The sequence below is a fragment of the Octopus sinensis genome, linkage group LG18 (genome assembly GCF_006345805.1).
Source record: "Octopus sinensis linkage group LG18, ASM634580v1, whole genome shotgun sequence".
In the NCBI taxonomy this organism is placed as follows: Eukaryota; Metazoa; Mollusca; class Cephalopoda; order Octopoda; family Octopodidae; genus Octopus; species Octopus sinensis.
Window position 1 is genome coordinate 8156848 of NC_043014.1, and position 13790 is coordinate 8170637.

At 37.5% G+C, this 13790-nt stretch overlaps 1 protein-coding gene across 2 annotated transcripts in view; it reads right to left on the reverse strand.

Annotated features, from left to right (window-relative positions):
- Positions 1 to 13790, reverse strand: part of LOC115221595 (chorion peroxidase-like) — a 50966-nt gene that overhangs the window by 17087 nt on the left and 20089 nt on the right. For both annotated transcript variants that reach the window (XM_029791796.2, XM_036510698.1), the window contains exons 8-11: positions 13313 to 13408; positions 10085 to 10144; positions 8065 to 8509; positions 3226 to 3426 (exon numbers count right to left, since the gene is read on the reverse strand). In XM_029791796.2, the coding sequence (XP_029647656.2) occupies positions 3226 to 3426; positions 8065 to 8509; positions 10085 to 10144; positions 13313 to 13408 (802 nt within the window). The remainder of the gene's footprint in view (positions 1 to 3225; positions 3427 to 8064; positions 8510 to 10084; positions 10145 to 13312; positions 13409 to 13790) is intronic.

Sequence of the window (13790 nt, forward strand, 5' to 3'; positions counted from 1 at the left end):
ATCGACCCCAGTGCGTAACTGGTACTTAATTTATCGACCCCGAAAGGATAAAAGGCAAAGTCGACCTCGGCGGAATTTGAACTCAGAACGTAGCGGCAGACGAAATACCTATTTCTTTACTACCCACAAGGGGCTAAACACAGAGAGGACAAACAAGGACAGACAGACGGATTAAGTCGATTATATCGACCCAGTGCGTAACTGGTACTTAATTTATCGACCCCAAAAGGATGAAAGGCAAAGTCGACCTCGGCGGAATTTGAACTCAGAACGTAACGGCAGACGAAATACGGCTACGCATTTCGCCCGGCGTGCTAACGTTTCTGCCAGCTCGGCGCCGTATAAAAGGGTTAACCGACCCCATAATCCCGTTGGATCATGTGGATAGCACAGAGCATTTCACTTACATGCTTTTTTTTTATTTGTTTCAGTCATGTGACTGTGGCCATGCTGGAGCACCACCTTTGGTCGAGCAAATCGACCCCAGGACTTATTATTTGTAAGCCTAGTACTTATTCTATCGGTCTCTTTGGCCGAACCGCTAAGTTACGGGAACGTAAACACACCAGCATCGGTTGTCAAGCGATGTTGGGGGGACAAACACAGACACACAAACATATACACACACATACATATGTATACATATACATATATACGACGGTCGTCTTTCAGTTACCGTCTACCAAATACGCTCACAAGTCTTTGGTCGGCCCGAGGCTATAGTAGAAGACACTTGCCCAAGGTACCACCCAGTGGGACTAAACCCGGAACCATGTGGTTGGTAAACAAGCTATTTATCACACAGCCACTCCTACGTCTACATGCTGTGTATTTTCGACAAGCTACTCTAGTTATTTATCATATACAGCATAATTAACGATCAATTGTAGTATTGGTTGTTGATTCCCAACTGATTGGACCCTCGTCTTCTATATTACAGATGAAAAGGGTGAAAAGAAGCTTCTACGCAATTCGAAAAGCACAAACACCACAGAGCAGATCTGTTTTATAACATTGCTTTATCAGTTTTTACACCGATATTTCCATCAGTTGCCTGTATGTATCTGCTATACTACCATGCAGAGTGTCCCCAAATTAAAGCAACCAACTTTTTTCAATTTTACCAACGCAAAATATTACAATATTTCGGGTCCGAGCGTCGCGATGCAAGGATAAAGGAAACACAATTATGACACTACCACATCTATTCGATATGACCACTTCTGTTTCGAATTACAGCCTTAAGTCTAGGTGAGGATCTTCACACGCAGCACGCGAAATCGAAGCCCATACCTGGCTCAGTTTTCCCTTCAGAGAGTCGAGCGAAGCATGAGGAGTGCTCGAGACCCTCGTATCCAAAACTGAACGAAACAGCAACATCCAACAAGTTGACATCGAGGCTTTTTGAGGGCCATTTATTCTTGCCTCTGGATGACGAAATGTTTTTTTTTTCTGAATCCAGTGTTGTGTTTGTTTGGAGCTATGGGATGGTTCCGAGTCCTGTTGGAAGCTTGAAAGTGCTCATTCACCCATGGAAACAGTTCAGCTTCCAAGATGTTGCTAACGCATGACTGGGTGGTAATTTCAATACCCGACGCCACAAAAATAAGGGGAGACCTTCCGGTGGCTATAATAGCCGCCCAAACCATAACTGACTGTGGATTTTGATGTCAATTTGCAAGTCTACTCTCGACATCGTTTAACTGTCTGTAGGCTAGGCAAGGCCGAATTTACTACACTAATGTCCGCCTAAACCCAGAGATACAGTTTTTACGGGGTTTACCGTTTTGTCAACTTTTCTTTGTCTTTTGTAATGAGTGATGACATACAGACATTTAGTCATTATTTAAATTCAATCGGACACAACATACCTGTTACAATTTGCTAAAAATACTTTTTTCTCGCGGTGGTCCAGATAAAATAAATACATCCTCTATTTTACGTGTTTGTTGTTTTGGTGAGATTGAATGACTTTTTACTATTACAGAGCCCGCAATATTTCCGCAAGATTCATCCTGGCTAAAGGTCAGGTGATATTAAAGATTTTAATACTATGATCTTTCTTATAAAATATAACTTCATAATAAAATAGAGTTTCTTTTCTCTACATACAAAACGTTGAATTCATGGTTTAAATGCCGGCTCGCAAATTACGATGTGTGCCTTGAAGTTGAGACATTAGCTCGATAAAATGGGGAGACAGCTCCGCATAATACATCTGTTTTGATGGGGAGAATAATCCCCTTTGTTATTTTTGATTACAGAATTCTGTAGCGGCAGGCCAGCGCCAGGCCTGCGCCGGTCGCCCGTTGCTCCGCCGCGCTACCGTGCCCGAAATCGAAAGAACGAACCTAAGCGCACGGTATCGCCCACGTACGCGTGGACGTAGCCGCGACCGATGTCGCGAGATGCACGCGCTCGATACGGTGAAGTGGTCCGTCCCGTAAAATAGAATTGGTTTAAAATAGAATTGGTTTCTGTGTATCTGTATTTATTTGAAGGCTTGGAATACTCACTACGTGAGTGCTTACCTTCAACGTTGCTGGTCAAAGTTTTTGGCGCATTTGTATGTTGTTTAAATGCTTCTGGTTTAAGTTTAGGAAATTTCATGTGAATATTGGCTTTATCACTCACAATTCTTCTAAAATTCAATAAGATTGCGTAACTATTTGTGACTTTTGGGCTCATTATTTGGAGATTATTCCAGTTGAGGATATGTGTGTATGTGTGCGCGCGTGTGTGTGCGTGTGTGTGTTTGTGTGTACGTATATGTGTGCAGTGTCTTTTTTGAGTGCGCGTATATACATTATATATGTATATACATAACACACACGCACATTTATATAAATATATATGTATATGTATGTATGTATGTATGTATGTATGTATGTATGTAGTATGTATGTATGTATGAATATATACATATATTTATATGCGTATGTATGTATATATACTTCGATTTTAGATTTGGTTTGCAATATTCTTTATGTGAGTTCGTGTATTGAAGCAAATTTTGTTGAGTCAGGGGTGCGTACCAGTGTGTGTATGCGTGGCTGTATGTATAGGTGTGGTTGTGTGTGTAAATGGTGTGCGTATGGAGGTATGAACGTAAAATACTGAAACTTCCTTTGAAGATAAATTTGCTTGGATTATACATTTTTTTTTTTAATTATTGAAAATTGTACGTGGAAAACAAAACATAGAACAAAATTTGATCAAACTCACTGATATGCATTTTTCAGCTTGGTTCCTTCAGCTGTACTGTGGTATGGAAGATTATCGGGATTGGCTGCATTAGTTACTTTCAGCCATATAATGTATGGAGCGATTGACAGATGTCGGCTGTCTTGAATCGCACTAGCCGCCATATCGCCAGAAGGCGAAGGATTCGTTGAACAATCATTGCTAAAGATGCAGGCAAAATGGCTGTCAAAATAAGGAAAGGTAATTATAAACGAGCATAGATAATTGTAAGTGTACATCGATGACTGATTCTTACAAATTAAAAGCTCAGAACTTTTAATATTTTTAATAATCTTATACACTGGTGAACCTTTCAAATACACATTGTTGTCTTCCTCTCTCGAACATACATGCCACACACGCACGCACACACACGTGCACACACACACATACACACACATACATACATATATACATACATACATATATATATATATATATATATATATATATATATATATATATATATATACATAAACGTAAATATTCTTTACTGGAAAGCAATACTCTCGTAAATACGCACACTTACATAGTTTTAATATAATTTTTGATATATCGACCGGTTTCGCTATCGCTATTCATGATATTATGTTTTACTTATTTGAATATGTATTTTTTCTTGAGAAGAAATTTTGTCCATATTGTGTGTGATGAAATTCACGAGTGAATGACTTCACAAGTAGATAAATAAAGATAAATAAAGGGAGGTAATTGGTTATCGTTATTAATAACTGTTCAGCTTTCTGTAATGGGAGGGGAATATATATGCACAGACAAAGATAAGTTTCGAAAACCTTGTTTAGTGAGGGGACTGATGTACAGTGATGTAATCGTGAATTGAAATATAAAAGTTGGTTATGCGTGCATATTAAGACGTGTTCTATATTTTTCAATGAAAACGTTTCTTTATTTAAACGTTCTTATGGGGAGATTGTATCTTTACACTGGTAGAAAGGGAAGACTGTGAAATTTGGTTCGATGTTATCTGTACATTTTTCTATATGTTCACTGAGAGGAATTTGCCTGTACTGCGAGAAATGGATTTGCACTTTATGTAGAGTGGTTCTATTTCTCCTCCCTTTAATTACCTACTTGTGAAGTCATTCACTCGGGAATTTCATCGCACACAACATGGACAAAATTTCTTCTTAAGAAAATATACATATTCAAATAAGTAAAACATAATATCATGAATAGCGATAACGAAACCGGTGGATATATTAAAAATTATATTAAAACTATGTAAGTGTGCGTATTTTCCATTTTTAATTTCTTATATATATGTGTATATATATATATATATATATATATATATAATATATATATATATATATATATATATATATATATATATATATATATATAAGGGTTTAGCAACAAGTTGCTTCACCACATACCGAAAATTTAGAAATAGCAACCAAAAGACAGCTAATTTTTTGTATGCATATATATATAATATATATATATATATATATATATATATATATATGCATAAAAATATATATATTTAAACATACAAATACACACACACACACACACACACTCTCTCTCTCTCTACAAAAGTATAGAGTAACCTTTCAGATTAATGTAAAATTGTTTTTATTACAACTGATCATGTAAACAAACATTAATATATATGTATACATATGCGCGGGACGTGCTTCCGCTCGCATGTTTATGGTCAGCCTGTTGCTACACTAGAAGTCAACTGCTTTAGGTTCTGTGCCAGAAGAATCAAACCAAGTGGCTTTTTATCTTTACGCGTATTCCTCTGCGTGTGTGTATGTCTGTGTAAGTACATACATACATACATACATACATACATACATACATACATACATACATACATACATACATACATACATACATACATATGCTTTATACCCAAAACAGAACATTCATGGTGAAACCCTTGCAACTGTAATTCAGAAACTCCAGAGTGGAAAAGCACCTGCAAGAGACTTGATTGTTAGATATTGGTACAAGAGCTAACCTTCTACCGACCATATCTTATCAATCTGTTCCAGCAAGCTATCGATGAGAACAGTGTGGTTAGTTCTGGCAGAGAAAAAACAAATTGATCCCCCGATGCAGAACCACCCACGTGGCAAAAAACTACCGGCCAATTGCATGCCAGAATTTAACGTATAAGATATATACAGCATGCTTAAATCTCTTCCTCCAGGACCATTTTGAAACCAATAACATCATCACGGAAGAACAAGCAGTTAGGAACAAGGGAGCCTGGGGATGTGCCGAGCAATTGTTAATCAACAAAACTGTGATGTCAGAGGTGGGAGAGCGTAGGTGGAACCTAGTTTCAATGCGGCGAGACTGCAAGAAAGCCTTTGACTCCGTTTCCCAGTCATGGATATTAGAAGTCATTCAGCTTACTAAAGTTCCAGTGAGCATTGTCAAAGCCATAGCTGACTTGACTTCATCGTGGCCCACCATCTTGAAATTAAGCACAAAGACTGTATTATCACTGGAAGAATACAGTATCGCAAAGGCATATTCTAAAGGGACAGTCTCTCTGTGATGCTGTTTATACTTTCTGTAAACCTCTTGTTTAAAGGACGTCTGAAGGATATCTCTCTGATTCACAAGAAAACAGAAATACCAAAATTATACAATGTTTCTTTGTGGATGACTTGAAACTTTGCGCAAAGAATATACATGAGATGAAAAAGAGCCTTGATCTAGTTACAACATTCTCAAAGGATGTAGGGTTGGAGTTTGGACAGGTTAAACTTTGTTATATGGTTGTGAAAAGGGAGAAAACTATAAGCCAGACTAGCAACATCACCATCAATGATTTGACTGTTTCCTTATATCTGACGAGGAATGTTACAGGTGTCTAGGGGTGAATGAAAACATATCTTACAATGGCACCTGTAATAAAACACGTGTCACTAAAGAATATTTCAACCGAATAAGGAAAACTTGAACCTCAGAACTCTCTGCATCCAATTAAACAGTGGTTCACAATGTATTTGCAGTGCTAGTATTTATAACAACATTTGGGCTGCTTGATTGGACGCTTGATGAGATCCGAGCCATTGATGTGAAAACCCGAAAAATACTAACAAGCACGCATAATTTCCACATAAATAGTGACGTAGACCTCTTTACCTAGGCGGCAGAGGCTTATCATCGATCCAAAATATCTTTGAATGTCGTATCATATCCCTTCGGCAACGTCTTTTAAACACCAAGTGTCGAAATGCATCCCTTGACCAAGTTTGCATACATGAGGCGGATAACATCATAAGACTTGGAAGGCAGCTCCTTGAGCAACATTCTTTGAGTGATAACCTAGAATACATGCCCAAAGAAGTTGCACGACTCTACCGCAGTGTATCATCAGATGAAAATATGAGCCTATATGAGCAGAAGACTATGAATGGATATGTTAGTAGAAAACACCGAGATGATAGTAACGTTGATCATCAAAGCAGTTTATCATGAACCAATAGCCGGATTAATACCCCCCACTTTGAAGGGTATGCGTTTGCACAAAAGGGACAGAGATGCAAGAAAAGCAGTAGAATGTGACAACCGATGCCGACATTTTGGAGTTAACACCGAAGATATCAGCCACATAATTAGCAGTTGTCCGAAAATGTCATCACGATATTATTTACCGATGAGACATCGAAAGGATAACCCTGAGGACAAAGAAATAAGAATCCAAAGTATGATAGAAGCCATAGACACTCATAATAAAAAGAAGTACTGGTAGAATGTCCCAGTGAAGATCTCAATAAAATGTAAGCACAACAGGCCTGATATAAGGATTTGGGATAGAGAAGAGAAACTGTGTACAGCTGTGGAAATTAGCTGCCCAGCGGATGTTAACATAAAGCTGAAGATCAGTGAAAAAGTGAATATCTACGCTGAACTATTGAGAAATCTGCATTTTCTCTATCCTGATTACAAGTTGAGGTTTATACCTGTAATTATTGGGAGCCTGGGATATGTAACACACTGCCTGAATACCAATCTTGAGAAATTAGGCTTCTCAAAACCAGGAAGGAGAAAGCTAATTCGGAGATTACAGGTCCAATCCATCACTTAAAATCTGTTAAACTTTCCTGAAGTTTATCATTAAATATATACGAGCATGCAACTATATTCATGAGAATATGTACATCAAGCAAAACATCCAAATCTTGATATGTACATACATACATACATACATACATACATACATACATACATACATACATACATACATACATATACATACATACATACGTACATACAATATGGCTGCCCCCACGTTATCGAGTATGGCCATTGCACGAAGCTTAACTGTTACTGGTGCTGTGATCGAACGTGACTTTTTAGCCCAGCTAAAGATCTACAATGTCTTGTACAGAATTGGCAACTAAAAGCTTTACCGGTAATAGCCAGCTGTATTTGTAACTGGGCTTCATGTACCTTTGCATGTCGTTTAAGTCCTCCTGCTGAATTACAATTCTTCCACATGCCCGACAAATATGATTAGTATGGTGTGTAACACCACCACCAGTGGCCAGGTTGTCACTCATCTGTTTCGCTTTATGACTACATACATACATACATACATACATACATACATACATACATACATACATACATACATACATACATACATACATACATACATACAAAAATACCCTATTGTTGATGTTGAAATTCCAGTGAAGGAACCTTGAATCTAGGTTAAAAACCGTTTCTTTATTGGCAAAAAATCTTAAAATAAACTGAACAGCGACAGACAGACATACATATAAAGAGTAACGAAAGAAAAAGATAAAGAAAGAAAGCTATACTTACTTATTAATTATTGAACTTTTGTCAGTTAACAAACGGGTTATAATATTGTCTCTTTTGCCAACATTGTTCATATATCCATTATTCTGTCTGGCATCTTTTAATAGAATGTCTCCACCGCTAGAATCTTTGTAACTACTTCTCAACATCGAATGCACAGCCAATTTATAAGCAACGGAGAAGGAATTGGAAATTTCAGTCTTCTCTGTGGGATCATAACTTACATACCCGGTACTCTGTGATTTCACAGGAGTATTTTGACCAAGCAAAAGTGGAAGAAACTCGTTGTAAGTAATATGTTGTAACTCGGCTATTAAGATTCTTTTTGCGTGTAGTGCGGCGTCTGGGATGGTCATTGTAGTCATCTGAGTAACTATCCTATTGTATTCAAGAGCAAATAAGTGATACACTGCCATGATTAAAGGATGTTCATTGATTCGGTCATCACCTACAAAATAAAGACAGATATATTTTCATTAGATACATGATCGTGTATGTTTTATCTTGACATTGAAGTTGGATTGTGTCTATTACTATCGAACATAGTTGACATTTGATGCAATACATCTATCGCTAAAGAGCTACCATGAATTAATTAAAATCTAGCTCTTAGCGACTCCCTTACAGAACTAACAAATATTTCGACTATATGCAGTATACCTTACCATGGGCTTCTGTTCTTACGGCTGTATCAAAAAAAGGTGGGAGTACGGCCATCTAGAACTTTGTAAAGACCCTCCAAGACGAAGGAAAAAGAGAACAAAAACAGATTCAGTTTGGAAACCTTTTCCAAAAGCTTTCAAGAAAGTGGGCTTTGAGAGTGTAATCCAAGAACTAGGTGGTAGTGTTAAGCCGGGCTATGGACAAGGTCTGTCAGCCTAAAATTGAGAAAATTCCTTTTGCAGAGCTTTCTGATCTGTGAGTCTCTATAGAGTTCCGCTTATAAAATTTTCCTCACAAGTGAAAGCTTATGTCGAGCTGATACAAAGATAGATGACAGCGGTACTGCCCAGAGAACCAAACGGCAATATCCATACCCCAAGGTTGCCATAGATACATGATTTCAAAGATTTTCTGTAAAAATGAGCTAGTGGACTATGGTTATCCAACATGCCAAGTTTCACAGTCTTGCAGGAGACTTTTGATAAAAACAACAAATCACTCCTTATATTATATAGGAGGATTCTTAGCTGAACCAAATTAGAAAGGATGATCACGCGCAAAGACGTGAGACTTTGCAGGCAATCGGGACAAAAGACCGCCTGTTATGGTACGGGGCTAATCCTACTGATGTGGTTTCTCACCCGAGTTTGAGCACATTTTTATGTTGTGTATCTAATTGTTAACCTGTCTTGGTACATCACATTACGTGTTTTTATTTCACCCCATATTTCTTAAGCTATATATATATATATATAATATATATATATATATATATATCAATACGGTGTTGAGCGCTCATTTTCATTATCTGACATCATTTGCGTGTATATATATATGTATGTATGTATGTATGTATGTATGTATGTATGTATGTATGTATGTATATATGTATATATATATATGTATATATATGTGTATATATATATATATAAATTCAGTAAAAAATTAGATTCAGTTGAATATGGTACTTAAGTTAAAGGCACCAGAATTTAATATGGTATTATCCCTATAATTCAAAATGGGGTGACTATAATCAAAATAAGCAACAAGGATATCCTGAGGTAATGCATTACCTCTGGGTATCTTTGTTGCTTATTTCGATTATATATATGTATATATATATATATATAATATATATATATATATATATATATATATATATTTGCCATTGTATTGTATTTATGGAGAAACAGCAATATAATCCTCCATACATTCTTAAATGCTGTCATCTTCACTGCTTCAGTCTTTACTATCATTACTATTTCTTCTAATTATACTGTTACTGCAGCTACAGGTGATATTACTTTCGGTCATTATACTTATCAGTTTGAAATGTAAGCATTATAAAAGCGTATCTCACCTGAAGTGAATTTTGTTGATGTCATCTGTAAAAAACCGTTCGGCATTTTCAGTTTTCCCGCTGGAAAAAATAACGGGTTTATGATATAGAAACAAAAAGAAAACAACACGTCGGGTATAACATGTACAATATGTATCTGAGAGAATCATCTGAAAGAAACTTGAGTGTTAAAAACACGGAGCTTCGCTCAGTGCATACGATAGGTCGCCAGACACGCTATTTCAACATGATTTGCTTTTCACCCCGGACGTGGATAGCTAAGCCGGTAATAAAATCAATAAGCAAAACATTTGCTGATTTGTGCGATAGCTAACCATTTTTTTCCTGCCTTTAACCCCCCAACGCGGAGTATAGGCCACTTATAACTGAATTCCATGTCGCATAATTTTTCGCTTTTGTACTTATACTCTGCCATGAATGTCCCCCTTTCTCTAGTTCCTTCTGTATTGATCTCCACCATGAGTTCTTAGGCCTACCTCTCCTTCTATATCCAACCGGTTTCCACTTTAAAGAACTTTTCGCTACATTTGGTGTGTTTTTTCTAATTGTGCTACCAATCCACTTCCAGTTTTTCTTAAATATTTGCTCCCAAATCGAAACTTAATTTGTTCTTAGCCATAGCTCCATATTGCTTATGTGTTCGGGCCATCTAATTTTAAGTATACTACGCAAGCATCTGTTGGTGAATGATTGTATTTGCTTATTTGACTTAATTGCTGTTCGCCATGTCTCAGCCCCATGCAATAACACCGCTTTTACGTTAGTATTAAAAAATTCTTATTTTGTTCTTTATTGAAATTACACTTGCGCTCCATACTTTCTTTAACAGGTGAAAAGCGGTCCTTGCCTTACTTATTCTCGTCTTAATACCTTCGTCGGTGCCGCCAGAAAACGTTGTCTTACTACCAAAATACGTCATTATACTTATCAGCTTACATCTGTGTCAGCTGCAAGTTCAGGATAGCTAACCATGCGAGAATTAAATTAGTATAGATTCAAATAATCTTTATATATAAAAGTAAGGTTGTGTGTCTGTCTACTCCGATTTAGATTCCTAACTACTCCCACATTTTGCGGTGCAGTTTAACCAAAAGCGGGTATCTTATAGTCGTGATTCATATCGAGCCCTTCTGGGTATTAGCGCGCGTCTACGATGAGTCTACGATTTTAAAAATAATTTACCATCATTTTTTTCCATTTTAATGCATATTTTTTAATATAAGGGAAGTAACTCTCTAAAAATGTCTACGATGAGTCAACGATTTTTTAAAAAATTACCATAATTTTTTTTTCCATTTTTAATGCATTTTTTGTTATTTTTTGGCTATAACTCTCTAAAAATGCTTTATAGTTATTTCCCTTACAAACCCGAGCAACGCCGGGCGATACTGCTAGTGTTATATACAACATTTATGATGTGTATACAAACGCGGAACTAGCCTTCCAGTGTCAACCCAGACCTGGAGACGATAATCAAAAGTATTTCAGACATGATGGTTCTGTCTTATAAGGATTATATTATGGCGTAACTAAGAGAAGAATCGACTGAAAATAGTGAGTGTATGCTTGAGAAAATCGTTTAGCAAGTACATTACTTCTAGATTCTTCTAACCGCACACGACATTGGGCAATTGCCAATCTAAAGTAAAATCTACCAAGCAGACACACACACACACACATTGGCACCGAGAGGTCCTGTAACTTGACAAACAGTACATCCCATCCCCGGTAGACACACTATCTTCAATCAACAACCTCACGGTATGGTATACTGTGTGACATCTATGGCAGACACGGTTTTTCGTCTGTCGTTACGTTCTGAGTTCAAATTCCGCCGAGGTCAACTTTGCCCTTCATCCTTTCGGGGTCGGGTGCTCCCAGCCCTCTACGAGTCGATCAATGCGGTTAGCGGAACTTCCACTTTGGCTAGTCTTCTCCAGAGGATTTTCTGGCCGCGTCATGTGGTTAATGCCCCAAAATCCCTACCCAGACAGTACTACGCTGAGATGGGATGAATTGCCGGTTTCAGATAAACTATACAGGCATGGAAATACCGTTAGCGGGGCCTGCATGAGATACGTACTGAATGACGAAACCGTTCTACATCTTGGCGCCCAGAGTACGAGCATTGCTGACTTTCACATTGCGGGTTTATGTCGAACAACTGAGTCCATTGTGAATATTGCCCTGCCTCTCCTTTGGTCAGAAAAGACAAACAGTATTTATTTGTCTGGGGGCCTCAGTGAAATTTGTTTGGTGGAATGAAGGTAGACCAAGCTCTCATTAACTTTTTGAAAAGGAAAGTGACAGCTGAGAAGGAAGTGCTACCTTCAGGCAAATTCGTTGAACGATGGGTGAATGAGACAAAGACGGTCCGCTACACTGAGAGACGAGAATGAGAAAAGGATACTTGGTCTAGGGTCAAGATGATCAGTTTTGTGCGGTTCTGCGATGAGCCGTCAAAAGTCACCCTCTTTTGGGGAGATTTATTCATTGTCAAAATTTCTGCTCGCTCATTCATGTAACCCCTCACGGTACCGTCCCCAGTGTTATTATTATTATTGTTGTTGTTGTTGTTGTTGTTGTTGTTGTTATTATATATTTCTTTACTGCCCACAAGGGGCTAAACATAGAGGGGGGCAAACAAGGACAGACTAAGGGATTGAGTCGATTATATCGCTCCCAGTGCGAAACTGGTACTTTATTTATCGACCCCGAAAGGATGAAGGGCAAAGTTGACCTCGGCGGAATTTGAACTCAGAACGTAACGACAGACGAAAAACCGCTAAGCATTTCGCCCGGCGCGCTAACGTGTCTGCCATAGACGTCACACAGTATACCATACCGTGAGGTTGTTGATTGAAGATAGTATGTCTACCGCGGATGGGATGTACTGTTTGTCAAGTTACAAGGACCTCAGACAGTGCTTTACGCAATATGCGTACAGTTCCAAGTAATGCCGACTTTTGCAATACATCAAGATTATAGGGTATTTCTAAGGTTCTCAAATGTTTTGTTTTTTTTCAGATTGGGTGGTATTGAACCCAATGTTCCGATAACAATAGGGATAACTTTCATGTGGGTAGTAAAGAAATAAATATATAACTTCTTAATTTTTTAACAATTTTAATATCAAATGGGTATTTCTGAAATAAAATATAAAAGAAGATATATAATAGAAGATATATATATATAGAATATAAGATATAAGATATATATTTTACCTACCTGAATCAATAAGAGAATTATATGTCACTTCAGTAGAACCAAAAATTGGTGAAGCATCAATATAATGAGTGTTTAAGTTTATTCCGTTGATTTCGCCTTCGGAAAGAAGAAAAAAACAATATATATATACGGGCATTTAACTAATCCACATGCTCTTTTCCGTTACATAATAAGGAAAAATATTTCACACAATATTAACACAATGTCAATAACTGGAAAGAAATGGAAAACGTTCTCAACTTGGGCGCTTGCGTGACTTTGTGGTAAGATGTTTGGTTCCCAACCACGTTGTTCCGGGTTCAGTCACACTGTATGGCACCTTAAGCAAGTATTTTCTATCATAGCTTCGTGCCAACCAAAGCCTTCTGAGTGGATTTAGTGGACATAAACTGAGAGAAGTCTGTTCAATGTGTATATTTGTGTGTGTATGTGTGTGTGTTCGTTTGCCCTTCACCCACCATTTGACAACCGATGTTGG